Genomic DNA, 18,500 nt, shown 5'->3' with positions numbered 1-18,500 from the left:
GTATTATTATTATTATTATTATTATGTACTCCAGCAATTGAAATTCAATACCGTCTCATTTCAAGAGGTAAAGAGATGAAAGGTGCCGCCCTCTGCCGGTCACGCTGAGAATTGCGCCCTTACAGACCAGCCAATATAACGTAGCAATGGCGCCTCTATTAATAATTATATAGTATAATAATTATACCATGGCATCAACAGCCTGCAGGCACATGCACGGTTTGTTTTCAAACACACTTTCCCTCGACAAAGCTGTCTCTTTGGAGCAGTAATAATTATAAGCACGCCGTTATTTTCTGCACTGCACTGCACTGCACACAGCAGAGGCGCGGAAGTAAGGAAGGAGGCACACACGACAGCGAGGCTGCTTCAAGAACCGCTGTGCGATTCACTGTTTATTAACTCTGTCTCTTATATACAAATTTTACAGAAGCGTATTGAAACTTCTACTGCATTCACTGGAGGAAAGGAGAGAGAGGGATGAGAGGGAGGGAGGAGAGAAAAGCATCATTATCCTTAAAGAGCTTCAGCTTTTCATTTGGAGACACACGAAAAGGGACACTTTTGTACATTTTTTTAACACCAAAAAATCCAACTTTTACCTTTTTTATTTAAAGGAGTGAATGTTTTTATTCTGACAACAAAACACAGTCACCTTTAGGTCCTTAAATGAACCCTGGACACTGTGTAGGCTCATGTTTGCCTTTAAGATTAGCTTAAGTTTGTTAAACAGGCTGGTTTCACAGACTTACATTAGCACTAAGCTGGTAGCAAGACTCCTATCGCACAGCAGTGTGATCCAGTCCAGGTTTTACTGCTACCAGCTTGATCAGCCCCCAGTGTGTCTAGCTAACAAGCTCAGGTGTGTCTGATTATTAAACTCCCAGTGAAACCAGGACTGGATCACACTGCTGTGCAGCGGGAGTCTCGCTCCCAGCGCTGTGATGTTTAACCCGCAGGGTGCTAGCTAGACAGAAAGCTTATTGATGTTCAGACAGAAACGATGCAGTTCAGTAGAAACGCACTCAGCAAGTCTCTGTGGATTAAGGAGAAGCGAGGCGTTCTCTGAAATTTTTATTTTTTAATAAAATAATGTATTGAGGGGGGGGGGGTTATATTTACAGCTTTTTAAATTAACATTTAATTTGAGCAGGAGATGGAGAGGGGGATGGTGGAGAGAGAAAAAAAAAGGACAGAAAGAAAGAAAGAAAGAAAGAGAGAGAGGAGCTGGAATGTTACTTAAGTGAAAAACAGTTTGGTGTTATTTTTCTTAAAGCACTTTTTGTAAAACGACATAAAATTGGCTTAAAAAAAAAAAAAAAATATCACATCCTACGATTGAAAATGTTATTCCAGTTAGCGACCTGAAGCAAAAAAAAAAAAAAACGCACGCACGCGTTATTTAAATACTCAGGAGGCTGGTTTCACCAGCCCGTTAAAGGCTACATGGGCTTGTGAAACCAACCTTTTGTCAACCAACCAAATGATGTATTTCTGTAACTTACCCTACCCCGCCCCCCCCATCCCTGTGATGATAACCAGCATTATTATTACAGGGCTGGTAACAAGACTCCTATCCCACAGCAGTGTGATCCAGTCCAGGTTTCACTGCTACCAGCTTGATCAGCCCCCAGTGTGTCTAGCTAACAAGCTCAGGTGTGTCTGATTATTAAACTCCCAGTGAAACCAGGACTGGATCACGGCTCTTCCTTCCTGTTTTATACTCAGCCACAGGGAACAGAAATCCGAACGCAGCCCCGGGACGGCCTGAGGTTTTGGGTTAAAGTCTTTTTTTAATTTTGTTTTTTTTAAATGATTCTTCATGGTTTCGTTCTTCGCTCGTCCCCGTGCAGATTCGTGGAAGTCCCCTTCCCAGATAAATACCGAAGCAGGCAGGCCAGTACGTTTACAGACACTTCAAAAAAACACAAAACCGTTCTCCTCCTCCTCTGTTCAGTCGCTGCTGCTGTAAATCTTTAAAGAGGAAAGCGATTCAGAGTGCCGTGCGGAGCAGAGAGACAGTCGAGGGGCTGGGGGGGCCCCCTGATTTAACAGAGGGACCCCCAATAAACTGTCGAGTGATACTGTCCGATTTAACACAGGGCACCTCAAACCTGCAAGTCAATTCATCTGGACCAGCTTGGAGAGGGTGGCATTGTAGATTATATCTGTCTATAGATCTCCCAGATTTATCTTTTCATTCTCTGTTGGTTCAGTATCAAAGAGAATGATTGAAAATCATTTTAGAAAGAAAAAGTCAACGATTTCGATGAAAGTTTCCTCTCCTCCTCCCCCCCCCCCCCCGCTCCCTCGTTAGGCCAGGAACACCACGAAGACGATGAAGAACACGATGAGGATGAGGAAGATCTTGATGAGGAGCCAGCGGTTGGACGTGACGGACTGGAAGTATTTGAGGATCTCTCCGTGAGCCCCTTCCACGTGGAGCTGCGTGTCCTCAACGTGGGCGTCGATCCTGCGGGAGTGGGGTACGAGGCAAATCAGAGGGAGTGCCACAGGGGCAGAAACCCGCAGTAAACCACCATGTGTATCGAGCTGTACAGAGCTCTGTGTGTGTGTGTGTGTGTGTGTCAGTGTGTGTGTTAGTCAGTGTGTGTGCGTGTCTCACCTCTGCACCCTCCTCCTGCTCCTTCACCATGTGTATCGAGCTGTACAGAGCTCTGTGTGTGTGTGTGTGTGTGTCAGTGTGTGTGTGAGTCAGTGTGTGTGCGTGTCTCACCTCTGCACCGTCTCCTCCTGCTCCTTCACCAAGTGTATAGAGCTCTGTGTGTGTCAGTGTGTGTGTGTGAGTCAGTGTGTGTGTGTGTGTCTCAGTGTGTGTGTGAGTCAGTGTGTGTGTGTGAGTCAGTGTGTGTGCGTGTCTCACCTCTGCACCCTCCTCCTGCTCCTTCACCATGTGTATAGAGCTGTACAGAGCTCTGTGTGTGTGTGTGTGTGTGAGTCAGTGTGTGTGCGTGTCTCACCTCTGCACCCTCCTCCTGCTCCTTCATCATGTGTATAGAGCTCTGTGTGTCAGTGTGTGTGTCTCAGTGTCTGTGTGTGTCACTGTGTGTGCGTGTCTCACCTCTGCACCGTCTCCTCCTGCTCCTTCACCATGTGAGCGAGTTGCTGGAAGATGGACCCCAGCTCCACGATGGTGGACTCGATATTCTGCATGGTGTCGGCCCGGCTCTGAATGTACGAGTCCTGGAGAGAGGGAGAGAGAGAGAGAGAGAGAGAGAGAGAGAGAGCACAGGGTTAAAAACACCAACACCGAGAATATTAACACTAATATCACCCCGGCTCTGAACGTCCTGAAAACACAGCAGCATCAACACTGGTCAGTGTGGCAGGGGGGGCGTGTCGAGAGAAGCTGTGGGGGGGGGGGGGGGGGCGTGGGGGTGAGGTCTCGCTGCACTGACCTGCTCGTCGATGAGCTGGAGCTGCTGGCTGGCTCTTGAGTCCATATCAATGGAGACAGCACCAGAGCTCCGACTCTCATCCTGCATCAATACTGAGCTGCCTGGAGAGGAGAGGAGAGAGAGGGGAGAGGAGGGGAGAGGGGAGGAGAAAAAGAGAGAGATAGAGAGGTGTTAGGACATAAGAAAATAAAAAGTTCTAAACCAGAGTTAGCCAGTTCCTAGCTAGGGCTGGACCGAGTCACTGCGTCTCCATGAATCGCGATGCTTTCTGCACAGGATGTAATCGCGAGACTCGTGCTTCTTTCAGCGTTTTTAAAAATTGCCTCCCCCGCGCCCCGCAAACCCCGCCCCCCCCCGCGCCCACCCCGAATCCCGACTGGACGCCTGCGCTCCTCACCGAAGTTGTTTGCGTGCCGCGGTCCGGTGGAGGCAGGGGGCCGAGAGAACTGCTCCCTCCGAGATCGCTGCTGCTTCAGATTCTGAAAGGAGAGAGACGGGAGGATCGTTCACACTGCAGAGCGAACGCAAGAGGAGAGACGCTACAGAACAGCTACAGCCAGAAACCTTCATAGAAAACTAAAAATATCTACCAAATCCTGCTTCACAGAGTCCAGTGAAAGCTGCTGAATAATGTTCCCTTGTTAACATATTGAATTACACCCCGTCTATATAGAATGAACTCCCTCAGCTTCATAGAGTCCAATGAAAGCTGCTGAATAATGTTCCCTTGTTAACATATTGAATTCCACACCCTCTATATAGAATGAACTCCCTCAGCTTCATAGAGTCCAATGAAAGCTGCTGAATAATGTTCCCTTGTTAACATATTGAATTCCACCCCGTCTATATAGAATGAACTCCCTCAGCTTCATAGAGTCCAATGAAAGCTGCTGAATAATGTTCCCTTGTTAACATATTGAATTCCACCCCCTCTATATAGAATGAACTCCCTCAGCTTCATAGAGTCCAGTGAAAGCTGCTGAATAATGTTCCCTCGTTTACATATTGAATTACACCCCCTCTATATAGAATTAACTCCCTCAGCTTCATAGAGTCCAATGAAAGCTGCTGAATAATGTTCCCTTGTTAACATATTGAATTCCACCCCCTCTATATAGAATGAACTCCCTCAGCTTCATAGAGTCCAATGAAAGCTGCTGAATAATGTTCCCTTGTTAACATATTGAATTCCACCCCCTCTATATAGAATGAACTCCCTCAGCTTCATAGAGTCCAATGAAAGCTGCTGAATAATGTTCCCTTGTTAACATATTGAATTCCACTCCCTCTATATAGAATGAACTCCCTCAGCTTCATAGAGTCCAATGAAAGCTGCTGAATAATGTTCCCTCGTTTAGATCATTATTATTGGTTATTTGTTGTTTTGACACGCTGTGGATTTTGCAGCTGGGACAATGGCAGGACACTGACCTCTGTTCTGACTTCCAGCACGGACTTGAAGTCGTTCGACATGGAGGCCAGTTTGGACTGAAAACAGGAGAGAAAAACAACAAAATCAGAAATTCAGCCACAACATTATTATTGATTACTTGGTTTTTAAAATGTACTTGGTCGTGCCTTTACCAGGGGAGACCCTCGGGGACCCCTGCGCTCCCCTGACTGTACTGGATTTACATGAGGAGATTGCATTGGCTCCAGTGCTACGTGGCTGTGTGTGTCTCTCTGTGTGGCTGTGTGTCTCTCTCTCTCTCTCTCTCTCTCTCTGTGTCTCTCTCTCTCTCACCTGCAGGGACACGACGATGGTGTTGGAGTGGCTCTGGACGTGCCTCCCATTCTGAGAGCTGTGCGCTCGTACCAAATCCTGCAGCTGAGCAATCTGCTTATTCAGGCTGTTGATATCCTGGGAGAGGGAGAGAGGGAGGGAGGGAGAGAAGGAGGGAGAACATCAGCAGGGGTTTCAGATCAGAGGATTAATAACGACAGCGAACATTTGACTGGAAGTCTTTCAATGGAAACGTTTGCCATTGAATTTACACTGAAGACGCTGAGAGAGACTTCTAGTGGAAATGTTTGCCATTGAATTTACACTGAAGACGCTGAGAAAGACTTCTAGTGGAAACGTTTGCCATTGAATTTACACTGAAGACGCTGAGAAAGACTTCTAGTGGAAACATTTGCCATTGAATTTACACTGAAGACACTGAGAGAGACTTCTAGTGGAAACGTTTGCCATTGAATTTACACTGAAGACGCTGAGAAAGACTTCTAGTGGAAACATTTGCCATTGAATTTACACTGAAGACACTGAGAGAGACTTCTAGTGGAAACGTTTGCCATTGAATTTACACTGAAGACACTGAGAGAGACTTCTAGTGGAAACATTGGCATTGAATTTACACTGAAGACGCTGAGAAAGACTTCTAGTGGAAACGTTTGCCATTGAATTTACACTGAAGACACTGAGAGAGACTTCTAGTGGAAACGTTTGCCATTGAATTTACACTGAAGACGCTGAGAGAGACTTCTAGTGGAAACGTTTGTCAGGATGCAGTGAATTGGGTTCTGATGCTTGCTGATGGTGGTGTGTTGCGTCGGGACTGCGCGACTCTTCAGTAATTGATCCATGTGAACGGGTTTACCTGTTTGATGATGTAGGTGAGTTCTTCAATCTCGACCGCTTTGTCATCGAACAGAGATTTCCTTTTGGCCACTGAGAAGCAAAAACAAAATTAATTAACACTTCATTAAGAGGTGGAGCGTCACAATCGCGTTATTACTGGAGGAGTGGGACCGAACTCTCCGCAGAAATCAGGTGCTGACTATCAGGGGAGAGGGTCACAGATTTATCAACTGGTATCTGAAACTACAAAGCGCTGGGTGTGGAATTCAATATGTTAACAAGGGAACATTATTCAGCAGCTTTCATTGGACTCTATGAAGCTGAGGGAGTTCATTCTATATAGAGGGGGTGGAATTCAATATGTTAACAAGGGAACATTATTCAGCAGCTTTCATTGGACTCTATGAAGCTGAGGGAGTTCATTCTATATAGAGGGGGTGGAATTCAATATGTTAACAAGGGAACATTATTCAGCAGCTTTCACTGGACTCTATGAAGCTGAGGGAGTTCATTCTATATAGAGGGAGTGGAATTCAATATGTTAACAAGGGAACATTATTCAGCAGCTTTCATTGGACTCTATGAAGCTGAGGGAGTTCATTCTATATAGAGGGGGTGGAATTCAATATGTTAACAAGGGAACATTATTCAGCAGCTTTCACTGGACTCTATGAAGCTGAGGGAGTTCATTCTATATAGAGGGGGTGCAATTCAATATGTTAACAAGGGAACATTATTCAGCAGCTTTCACTGGACTCTATGAAGCTGAGGGAGTTCATTCTATATAGAGGGGGTGGAATTCAATATGTTAACAAGGGAACATTATTCAGCAGCTTTCATTGGACTCTATGAAGCTGAGGGAGTTCATTCTATATAGAGGGGAGATGCAAATCCTTCGGCTGTAAGTGTAACTCTTATAAAATGAATAAACACGTTATATAATTAAACATTTCTTACGTATCGTCATCTTTTCCAGTTTGGCAAACGTGTTACTCAAATCCTTCCCGATTCTCCTGAAGGAAAAAAAAAAAGAGGGGAAGTGGAATCAGGTGACTTACTGACTCCCGGCTACTAAACATCACCACTGACAACAGAGCTGGGACTCCTATTGCACAGCAGTGTGATCCAGTCCAGGTTTCACTGCTACCAGCTTGATCAGCCCCCAGTGTGTCTAGCTAACAAGCTCAGGTGTGTCTGATTATTAAACTCCCAGTGAAACCAGGACTGGATCACAGCACTGTGCAATGGGAGTCTGGTTCCTGGCTCTGCTCAGGGAGTGCAGTCGCTGCACTAGTCCTGGTGGGGGCGCTCACTTTGCCATGAGAGTGAAGTCACTCCTCTGCTTCACTGCGGTCAGGGAGGGCTTGTTCAGCGGGACACCATTCTGAAACACAGACAGAGGGACAGGGGTGCAATCAGATATCAATCGGGTATCAATGATCAATCCACAGGCAATCATCAATGCTCAAACTGACAGGTCATTAGTTTCTCCTCCTTCCCTCCCCCTCATCCTTTCTCCCTCTCTTCCCAGCTCTCCTCCCTCTCCCTCCCTCTCTTCCCAGCTCTCCTCTCTCTCCCTCCCTCTCTTCCCAGCTCTCCTCCCTCTCCCTCTCCCTCTCCCTCTCCCTCTCCCCAGCTCCTCTCTCTCTCCTCTCTCCCCAGCTCCTCTCTTTCTCCCTCTCTTCCCAGCTCTTCTCTCTCTTCCCAGCACCTCTCCCTCGCGCTCCCCCCTTCTCTCTTCCCAGCTCCTCTCTTTCTCCCTCTACCCTTCTCTCTTCCCAGCACCCCTCTCTCTTCCCAGCACCTCTCCCTCGCGCTCCCCCCTTCTCTCTTCCCAGCACATCTCCCTCTCTCTACCCTTCTCTCTTCCCAGCACCCCTCTCTCTTCCCAGCACATCTCCCTCTCTCTACCCTTCTCTCTTCCCAGCACCCCTCTCTCTTCCCAGCACATCTCCCTCTCTCTACCCTTCTCTCTTCCCAGCTCTTCTCTCTCTTCCCAGCACATCTCCCTCACTCTCCCCCCTTCTCTCTTCCCAGCTCGTCTCCCTCTCCCTCTCTCCCCAGCTCCTCTCTTTCTCCCTCTACCCTTCTCTCTTCCCAGCACCCCTCTCTCTTCCCAGCACATCTCCCTCTCTCTACCCTTCTCTCTTCCCAGCTCTTCTCTCTCTTCCCAACACATCTCCCTCACTCTCCCCCCTTCTCTCTTCCCAGCTCGTCTCCCTCTCCCTCTCTCCCCAGCTCCTCTTTCTCCCTCTACCCTTCTCTCTTCCCAGCACCCCTCTCTCTTCCCAGCACATCTCCCTCTCTCTACCCTTCTCTCTTCCCAGCTCTTCTCTCTCTTCCCAGCACCTCTCCCTCACTCTCCCCCCTTCTCTCTTCCCAGCTCCTCTCTCCTCTCCTCTCTCTCACCTGTCTCCCCTGTAGTGATTTGCATGCTGACATGAACTCGTTGGTCCGGTCCCGGCAGGACATGATGTCGTGGATGAGGGGCTCCGGGGGGGCGCTGGCTGCGGGGGGGCGGGGGGGTAGCGCCTGTGTGTGCGAGGGTCCCAGATACACTCCCTGCTCGGTGCTTCTAGAACCGTGCCTTCGCCTTGCATTCATCGAGACTCATCACCTTCAAAAAAAACACATACACGCCGGTCAGCTCCAGCCACTGTCACTTATTATTACTATCATCATCATCATCATCATTATTATTTAGAGGCTTGCTGGTCCCTGTGGTTAGAGAAAAGGGGTCTCTCTACCAGGAGGTTCAAATCCCGGCTCAGCCACTGACTCCCTGTGTGTGTGCGTGTGTGTGACCCTGAGCGAGTCACTTCACCTCCTTGTGCTCCGTCCTTCGGATGAGATGTCAAACAAACGAGCTCCTATTGGAAGTGACTCTGCAGCAGCAGCAGCAGCAGCAGCAGTTGTTGATGAAGCAGAGTTCACCCCCCCTAGTCTCTGCGAGTCGCTTTGGATAAAAGCGTCTGTTGAATGACTGATTCAATTCAATAATTTATGTATTCGGCAGACGCCTTCACCCAAGGCGACTCTCACAGGTGTCACAGGGCAGCGCAGGGTTACAATGCAAGCTTCATATTTAAACACAGTGTAGTTTACAGCAAGTCCAATAGGAATCCAATATGAACCAGGATGCAACAAGTTCGGATTACAGCGAGTTGTAATCGACAGTGACAGATTAGCAGGGCAATAGTGCAAGGATAGCGCATCAGGTGAGGGAATCCAAAAATATTATTATTATTATTATTATTATTATTAATACACATTGCTACTTACAAAGCAAACCAATACATATTAAAAAGGTGATTTATTATATATATATTTCTTAGCACACGCCCTTACCCAGGGCGACTTACAGTTGTATACAAAAAATACATAATCAGGAATTATAGTACAATTACGAGCAAAGATACAGAATACAATGACTTCAGTCTTAATAAGAGCGATTACAAAACCCAGTACGATTTGATATCAGGGCAGCTCAGGAGCGGTATAGTTACATCAGGGTCAGGTACGAGCGCAGGTGAAATACAAGATCCTACAGACTGGATTCAGTGCAGGATTAAACACAGTAACACACGGGGGGGGGCAGATCCGTGCAGGTCAGTGTTTTAAAAGACAGAGTGATCTACAGACCAGAAGGGAAGCGTTGAGTTTTACAGGTGTTGTCTGTAAATATAATATATAAATATAATATATCAATAATACGAGTTCAAATAAAATCAACATGCAACGCATTATTACCAGCAAAACAAAGACCGTGTCTTGAATTAGCTAACAGTATTTAAAATAATAATAATAATAATAATACTAGCATATGGTATTGAGAAACAACACACACGTAATAATATTAATATAAATGGTGGTACCCAGGGCTGTAGAGATGCCTACTCGATGTTATTTTGCAGTTTCGGTTCGATTTTTATTGAATTTCAGTTTCTTTATTAAAATTCTCGTTGCGTCTGCGAGCGGAAAGGTGGGTTTTAAACACAGACGGATTCGCACAGCCTACCTTGCTGTCCCTCGCAACGCGAATCCCGCCAAACCGATTGGACACCCGACCCATCAATCACCCGCCTCTGAACGCCACCCCCTCTCACGATTGGCTAACCGCTTTTCTTTGACGCCCCTCCGCCCCACAGCCGGTTTTCTTCTTTCTGGCAATCTGACTGGTGCGCTCAGGTGTCAATCGAAGCAGCTGGCTGCAGTTTCGACTCCTCATTGGCCGGTCATTCAAAGAAACGCCTCCCGCAATTTATTTATTTATTTTCGCTTAAGCTCGGTTGAAGCGCCGACGCCGTATCCGCCGCTGCGATTTTTTTACTTCTAGAGAGGCGACAAGAAACAACGAATTAAACCGTCAAATAAAAACAAAACTCAACGTTTTCCACAAAAAAAAAACAGAAACCGGAGAATGTCACGCGGCTACTGACAACTTTGTACAAAATTTATATATTTTTTTTTTTTCCTTTCTATACCCAGACGTTGTTTACTATAAAAACTTAGACATATTTTCCCTCACACTTTTACAGATATTTTAAAAAAACAAACACAAATACTCCTGAACCTCACCGATTTTAACTCCGCGTCTCTGCTTCGCTCCGCCGCCGCGTCGACTCGCTTCACAATCCGGGTTCTTCTGGAACAGTACCGACGTCGGTGCCACGTCTGCTGTCCGCGAGCACCCGCCCCGCGGATGACGTCAGCACGCGAAAAAAAAAAAAAAACACTCCAGGTGCGTTACGTCACAAGGCTCCGCCCACCATCGCCTTTTTCGGTCCCAAATTCTTCGGGCTCCAGTTTTGACTCCGAAACTTAATCCTGTTGTTATTAAAATACCATCGCAGTAAAATACGAACTCTTTCATGCATGAAATACTGAAAGCATAGCTGGACAAAAAAGTGCTTTTGTAAACGTACATACATATATATATATATATACATAGTATTATATTTGGGGAGACATCCCCCTGTCGTGTGAGGCTCTCATCCGTTTGCTTGCTCGTCTTCCATATACCCGCATATATACACGAGCATCAAAATTAACACTATTATAACACATCTATGGCTGTGTGGTCCAGTGGTTAAAGAAAAGGGCTTGTAACCAGGAGGTCCCCGGTTCAAATCCCACCTCAGCCACTGACTCATTGTGTGACCCTGAGCAAGTCACTTCACCTCCTTGTGCTCCGTCTTTCGGGTGAGACGTAGTTGTAAGTGACTCTGCAGCTGATGCATAGTTCACACACCCTAGTCTCTGTAAGCCTTGGATAAAGGCATCTGCTAAATAAACACATAATAATAATAATAATAATAATAATAATAATAATAATTCATCCTTGCCCACGACACGCTTGAGTGACAGTGACTGTAGCAGAGGCGCTTCACCACCTAATTAGAGACGCAGCTGATTGGACGCTGGATAGGGAGCGATTTCAGCAGCTGAATTGCAAGCTTGAATAAAAGCAATAGAGAAAATCACAGAAAGAAAAGGAGGCTGGACGAGGACAGCGTGCCGTAGCTCGCCGTCTTGGGAGCTCACAGCCAGCGATTTCAATTTCATATATTTTATATATATATGGGTAAATCGGGACATGCAGATTTGAGTATTACAAGACCCAATCAAATCGCGTGAAAGTCGCGACAAAGGCAGTCATAGCAGGAAAGGTTTATATATATATATATAATATTTAAATAAAGTTGCCAGGCCTTGATGATAGTCCAGTTTGTTTATATGTACCCCCTCCCAAAGGCCTGTTTTGATTTTGGAGGGACACAACAAGCGCTTAGAAAGAACCCTAAAACCTAGCTGATGGTCCAGTTTGTTTACATACCCCCGTGTGTTTATCTGTTGGGAGTCAGTGTAATACAGACACACACACATACACACACACACTTAATTACCCCAATAAATACAACAACACAACTGCAGAGCATGATGGGACTCAAATATACAGTTTATCACTCAAGTTACAGCAAAGCAGGGAATAGAGTTATAAAACACAGGAGTCTTCAGGGATGGGAATCAGACTCCTGTCGCACAGCAGTGTGATCCAGTCCAGGTTTCACTGTTACCAGCTTGATCAGCCCCCAGTGTGTCTAGCTAACAAGCTCAGGTGTGTCTGATTATTAAACTCCCACTGAAACCAGGACTGGATCACACTGCTGTGCAGCGGGAGTCTCATTTTCCTCCCTGGAGGGGTTCTGGTCTCTCAAGAACTGGATCTCAGTTTCCTTTTGGTTTTCTTGGCCTGTGTCGCGTCAATTGTCTTCCCCTTGGTTTTCTTGGCCTGTGTCGCGTCAATTGTCTTCCCCTTGGTTTTCTTGGCCTGTGTCGCTCCAATTGTCATCCCCTTGGTTTTTTTCTTGGCCTGTGTCGCGCTCTTTGTCTTCCCCGCTGCGTCGGGGCCTGTGCTGGGCTGCGGTTCCTCCTCGCTCTCGTTCCTCCTCTTGCCCCCCCCAGCTCTGTCCGTCACGGTGGGCATGTCGGCCCACACCTCATCCTCCTCCTCCTCGTCTTCCTCCTTCACTCCATCCTGGAGCGCCGTCTCTCCGTCAGCCTGTCAGGGAACAGAACACATGATGAGACTCCTATCTCACAGCAGTGTGATCCAGTCCAGGTTTTACTGAGTGTGTCTCGCTAACAAGCTCAGGTGTGTCTGATTATTAAACTCCCAGTGAAACCAGGACTGGATCACACTGCTGTGCAATGCAATGCTGGGCTTATTTTCTGATAGTTCTACTCATGTGGATCCCACAGTATATTATTAATGTCCCCCCCTCCTCACAGATACCCCCCCCCCCCCCTCCTCACCTCCAGCTTGTCCTGGCTTGAGAAGAGCAGACAGTTCAGCCTGGATTTGAGATAAACCTGAGAGAGGAAGCAAACACAACGAGGAGAGAGAGATTAACACAAAGAGAGGGATGGAGAGATGAATGGATAGATGGATGGATGAAAATAGATACATGGACAGAGAGATAGATGAACAAATGGATGGGTGGGTGGGTGGAGATGAATGAAGATAGACAGCTGGAATTGATGGATGGATGAATGGATGGATGAATAGCTAGACGGATGAACTGATGGATGAAGGAAGACAGATGAACAGACAGAGATGGATGGATAGATGGATACGGATGGATAGATAGACGAATGGCTGATAGATGGACAGATGGATGGATGGATGGATGGACGGATGGATGGATGACAGGTCAGGTGCTTCACCTTGTGCTGGAGCCGGCCGTCCTGTGTGTTGTGAATCCGCAGGAACCTGTCGAGCCCACAGGACGCCACCAGGGGGAGCGATGAGTGACACTGCAGAGAGAGAACACTGCCAGCAACACCCTTCAAACACCGGAGCAAACGACCTGAGAGAGAGAGAGAGAGAGAGGAGCGATGAGTGACACTGCAGAGAGAGAACACTGCCAGCAACACTCTTCAAACACCGGAGCAAACGACCTGAGAGAGAGAGAGAGGAGAGAGAGAGAGAGAGAGGAGCGATGAGTGACACTGCAGAGAGAGAACACTGCCAGCAACACCCTTCAAACACCGGAGCAAACGACCTGAGAGAGAGAGAGAGAGAGAGGAGCGATGAGTGACACTGCAGAGAGAGAACACTGCCAGCAACACCCTTCAAACACCGGAGCAAATGACCTGAGAGAGAGAGAGAGGAGAGAGGAGCGATGAGTGACACTGCAGAGAGAGAACACTGCCAGCAACACCCTTCAAACACCGGAGCAAACGACCTGAGAGAGAGAGAGAGGAGAGAGAGAGAGAGAGAGGAGCGATGAGTGACACTGCAGAGAGAGAACACTGCCAGCAACACCCTTCAAACACCGGAGCAAACGACCTGAGAGAGAGAGAGAGAGAGGAGCGATGAGTGACACTGCAGAGAGAGAACACTGCCAGCAACACCCTTCAAACACCGGAGCAAACGACCTGAGAGAGAGAGAGAGAGAGAGGAGCGATGAGTGACACTGCAGAGAGAGAACACTGCCAGCAACACCCTTCAAACACCGGAGCAAACGACCTGAGAGAGAGAGAGAGGAGAGAGAGAGAGAGAGAGAGGAGCGATGAGTGACACTGCAGAGAGAGAACACTGCCAGCAACACCCTTCAAACACCGGAGCAAACGACCTGAGAGAGAGAGAGAGAGAGGAGCGATGAGTGACACTGCAGAGAGAGAACACTGCCAGCAACACCCTTCAAACACCGGAGCAAACGACCTGAGAGAGAGAGAGAGAGAGGAGCGATGAGTGACACTGCAGAGAGAGAACACTGCCAGCAACACCCTTCAAACACCGGAGCAAACGACCTGAGAGAGAGAGAGAGAGAGGAGCGATGAGTGACACTGCAGAGAGAACACTGCCAGCAACACCCTTCAAACACCGGAGCAAACGACCTGAGAGAGAGAGAGAGGAGAGAGAGAGAGAGAAAGAGAGAGGAGCGATGAGTGACACTGCAGAGAGAGAACACTGCCAGCAACACCCTTCAAACACCGGAGCAAACGACCTGAGAGAGAGAGAGACAGAGAGAGAGAGAGAGAGAGAGGAGAGAGAGAGAGAGAGAGGAGCGATGAGTGACACTGCAGAGAGAGAACACTGCCAGCAACACCCTTCAAACACCGGAGCAAACGACCTGAGAGAGAGAGAGAGGAGAGAGAGAGAGAGAGAGGAGGGGGGGTGCGGTCTGGCACTTACCTTGTCTGAGATCAATGATGGCGACCTGTCCGTGTGTGTTTCCAACAACAACAGAACTAGAGAGAGAGAGAGAGAGAGAGAGAGAGAGAGGAGAGAGAGAAACAGAGAGAGAGAGGAGAGGAGAGAGAGAGGAGAGAGAGAGAGGAGAGAGAGAGGAGAGGAGAGAGAGAGAGAGAGAGAGAGAGAGAGAGGAGAGAGAAGCCGTTTTAGATTCACATTGTACATCATTTCCTGTCGTCACAAATACACCAGTTACAAACACCACAGAAAACACACGCAATGTTACTTACACCCACCAGGGGGCAGAGTCCCGCAGGGGTTGCAGGTTAATAGTTATTATTATTAGTAGTAGTATTAGTATTAATATCATGACTATACCTCATGCCTATTAAACTTAACAGTGAAAATCGAAGAACTGAAATCTGTGTTAAAAATGAACGAACGGAAACCGAGGGGGTCGCATTTGGGGGTGCGTACTTTGCGTCGGCAGTGAGAGACAGGGCGGTGAGGGGGTACTCCTCGTACTCCACCTGCAGGACGGGGCGTCTCTGTGGGGAGGCGGGGTCGTACACACGAACCTGGGGAAAAACAAACTCCAGGTCAGCACAGGGCTGGGAATCAGACTCCTATCGCACAGCAGTGTGATCCAGTCCAGGTTTTACTGCTACCAGCTTGATCAGCCCCCAGTGTGTCTAGCTAACAAGCTCAGGTGTGTCTGATTATTAAACTCCCAGTGAAACCAGGACTGGAATTATTTTCCTGTAACTCACTGAAGCCCATCTATTATTATATATATATAAGAACATAAGAAAGTTTCCAAACGAGAGGAGGCCCCATTCAGCCCATCTTTGCTCGTTTGGTTGTTAGTAGCTTATTGATCCCAGAATCTCATCAAGCAGCTTCTTGAAGGATCCCAGGGTGTCAGCTTCAACAACATTACTGGGGAGTTGGTTCCAGACCCTCACGATTCTCTGTGTAAAAAAGCGCCTCCTATTTTCTGTTCTGAATGCCCCTTTATCTAATCTCCGCTTGTGACCCCTGGTCCTTGTTTCTTTTTTCAGGTCATAGAAGTCCGCTGGGTCGACATATATAGAGAGAGAGAGAATCTAAACCCAAATCAGCTCACCTGATGGTACCCTGTCGAGGTCACGACCTTGTCTGACCCCGGGATGAACTGCATGTCCCGAATCCACACGGGGACCCGCAGGTCCAGCCAGTCATTACGAAGCTGGGGGGGGGGGGGGGAGGAGGGGAGGGGAGGGGGGTTAGGGCAGAGCGGGGCAGCGCAGATTTTGGCTGTGGAGATGATGCAGAGCTCCTAATAGCACTGAATAATAATAATAATAATAATAATAATGCTATCTCTACACATATTAATAATAATAATAATAATAATAATAATAATAATAATAATAATAATAATAATAATGCTATCTCTACACATATTAATAATAATAATAATAATAATAATAATAATAATAATAATAATAATGCTATCTCTACACATATTAATAATAATAATAATAATAATAATAATAATAATGCTATCTCTACACATATTAATAATAATAATAATAATAATAATAATAATAATAATGCTATCTCTACACATAATAATAATAATAATAATAATAATAATAATAATAATAATAATAATAATAATAATAATAATAATAATTTCTGAACTGATTTTCATGCTCAGTATTATTTTTCAGTGTTCAGCGCATCAAGACACACACGATCTAGGCATTAAAACAGTTCATTTCAGCTGTAGGGCTGGGAGCGAGACTCCCGCTGCACAGCAGTGTGATCCAGTCCTGGTTTCACTGGGAGTTTAATAATCAGACACACCTGAGCTTGTTAGCTAGACACACTGGGGGCTGATCAAGCTGGTAGCAGTGAAACCTGGACTGGATCACACTGCTGTGCGATGGGAGTCTGATTCCCATATATATATATATCTCTGTCTGTATTGATCCCAGCTGGCTATTCTCCTGTATTAAGGCAGCTCCGAGTTCAGAGTCTCTCCGGGGATTCGTTACGTTTTTCGCTCGGAACACGGGCTCCTCCGGTCGCTGCAGGTCCCAGATCTTCAAGTCGTTCTCCTTCCCCCCGGTGGCCACACGGTGGCGCTGCGACGGGCTGTGACACATCTTATAAACATCGGGGCCCACTGTGATCTCAGCCTGCCACACGCACACGCAGAGGGAGACACAGAGACAGAGAGACACACACACACACACACAAATGTCTGTTAGTGTACAGTTTCAGATGTAAATGTTGATGCGTTAGTGTTGTTACATTACTATATATAATTGTATATGTATATATATATATAAATGTGTGCATATCCAGAGTAACGCGTCTAGCAGATCACTCTGTGTGTCTGAGGCGTCGGAGACATTCCTGTGAACTCACACTGTCAACTGATCCCTCCTTCCAGACCTTCAGCAAACCAGACTCCACACAAGTGATCAGGGAGCTGAGAGAGAGAGAGAGAGAGAGAGAGAGAGAGAGAGAGAGAGATGATCAGGAGCCAGGAGTTTGAGCAGGGTTACAAACTCACACTAGCCCTGCTGCTGCTGCTGCTGCACCCAGTCCTGGGGTTCAGCGCTCCCCTCAATGAAGTCTAGTATTATTATTATTATTAATATTGAAATGATCAGGAGCCAGGAGTTTGAGCAGGGTTAGAAACTCACACTAGCCCTGCTGCTTCTGCTGCTGCACCCAGTCCTGGGGTTCAGAGCTCCCCTCAATGAAGTCTAGTATTATTATTATTAATATTGAAATGATCAGGAGCCAGGAGGTTGATGTCGGGGTGTTATTTTATTGGGGTACCTACCCGTCCCACACTGCCAGCCCCCTGAAGGGCCCCTCTCCCCCGGGACAGTGTCTGAATTCAGTGAAGCGGCTCTTTTCAGTGCTGAAAGTCTTCACTGTCCTGTTTACACAGCCCACCAGCACCTACAGCACAGGAAGAGAGGAGAGATCAACACACACCAGCACCTACAGCACAGGAAGAGAGGAGAGATCAACACACACCAGCACCTACAGCACAGAAAGAGAAGAGAGAGCAACACACACCAGCACCTACAGCACAGGAAGAGAGGAGAAAACAACACACACCAGCACCTACAGCACAGGAAGAGAGGAGAGATCAACACACACCAGCACCTACAGCACAGGAAGAGAAGAGAGAGCAACACACACCAGCACCTACAGCACAGGAAGAGAGGAGAAAACAACACACACCAGCACCTACAGCACAGGAAGAGAGGAGAGATCAACACACACCAGCACCTACAGCACAGGAAGAGAGGAGAGATCAACACACACCAGCACCTACAGCACAGGAAGAGAGGAGAGATCAACACACACCAGCACCTACAGCACAGGAAGAGAGGAGAGATCAACACACACCAGCACCTACAGCACAGGAAGAGAGGAGAGATCAACACACACCAGCACCTACAGCACAGGAAGAGAAGAGAGAGCAACACACACCAGCACCTACAGCACAGGAAGAGAAGCGAGAGCAACACACACCAGCACCTACATCACAGGAAGAGAGGAGAGATCAACACACACCAGCACCTACAGCACAGGAAGAGAGGAGAGATCAACACACACCAGCACCTACAGCACAGGAAGAGAAGCGAGAGCAACACACACCAGCACCTACAGCACAGGAAGAGAGGAGAGATCAACACACACCAGCACCTACAGCACAGGAAGAGAGGAGAGATCAACACACACCAGCACCTACAGCACAGGAAGAGAGGAGAGAGCAACACACACC

The 18,500-nt window shown here is 47.2% G+C and overlaps 2 protein-coding genes across 4 annotated transcripts in view; both read right to left on the bottom strand.

Moving 5' to 3' along the window:
• Positions 1 to 360: 360 nt before the first annotated feature.
• On the bottom strand, positions 361 to 10,699 carry LOC117398625 (syntaxin-5). Of its 3 annotated transcripts, none has more exons than XM_059019992.1 (11): positions 10,579 to 10,699; positions 8,410 to 8,617; positions 7,314 to 7,384; positions 6,958 to 7,013; positions 6,020 to 6,090; positions 5,164 to 5,280; positions 4,851 to 4,907; positions 3,817 to 3,898; positions 3,420 to 3,520; positions 3,083 to 3,204; positions 361 to 2,473 (listed from the first exon to the last, which is right to left on the bottom strand). In XM_059019992.1, the coding sequence occupies exons 2-11, from the start codon at positions 8,602 to 8,604 to the stop codon at positions 2,314 to 2,316; spliced, it is 1,032 nt and encodes a 343-aa protein (XP_058875975.1). In that variant the 5' UTR covers positions 8,605 to 8,617; positions 10,579 to 10,699; the 3' UTR covers positions 361 to 2,313. The 3 variants fall into 3 exon arrangements, with proteins under 3 accessions (XP_058875975.1, XP_058875977.1, XP_058875976.1); XM_059019994.1 differs by lacking the exon at positions 10,579 to 10,699 and adding an exon at positions 10,019 to 10,272; XM_059019993.1 differs by lacking the exon at positions 10,579 to 10,699 and adding an exon at positions 9,876 to 9,974.
• A 1,239-nt stretch (positions 10,700 to 11,938) lies between these two features.
• LOC117968560 (WD repeat-containing protein 74-like) overlaps positions 11,939 to 18,500 on the bottom strand; it is an 8,240-nt gene continuing 1,678 nt past the window's right edge. The window contains exons 3-11 of the mRNA XM_059019986.1: positions 17,544 to 17,665; positions 17,120 to 17,183; positions 16,744 to 16,887; positions 15,828 to 15,929; positions 15,179 to 15,279; positions 14,702 to 14,757; positions 13,228 to 13,370; positions 12,817 to 12,873; positions 11,939 to 12,562 (exon numbers count right to left, since the gene is read on the bottom strand). Coding sequence (XP_058875969.1) covers positions 12,215 to 12,562; positions 12,817 to 12,873; positions 13,228 to 13,370; positions 14,702 to 14,757; positions 15,179 to 15,279; positions 15,828 to 15,929; positions 16,744 to 16,887; positions 17,120 to 17,183; positions 17,544 to 17,665 — 1,137 coding nt within the window. The 3' untranslated portion in view covers positions 11,939 to 12,214. The remainder of the gene's footprint in view (positions 12,563 to 12,816; positions 12,874 to 13,227; positions 13,371 to 14,701; positions 14,758 to 15,178; positions 15,280 to 15,827; positions 15,930 to 16,743; positions 16,888 to 17,119; positions 17,184 to 17,543; positions 17,666 to 18,500) is intronic.

The sequence above is a fragment of the Acipenser ruthenus genome, unplaced genomic scaffold (assembly GCF_902713425.1).
Source record: "Acipenser ruthenus unplaced genomic scaffold, fAciRut3.2 maternal haplotype, whole genome shotgun sequence".
Lineage (NCBI taxonomy): Eukaryota > Metazoa > Chordata > Actinopteri > Acipenseriformes > Acipenseridae > Acipenser > Acipenser ruthenus.
The sequence above is the reverse complement of the archived record's forward strand: the minus strand, read 5'-3'. Positions and strand labels throughout refer to the sequence as shown.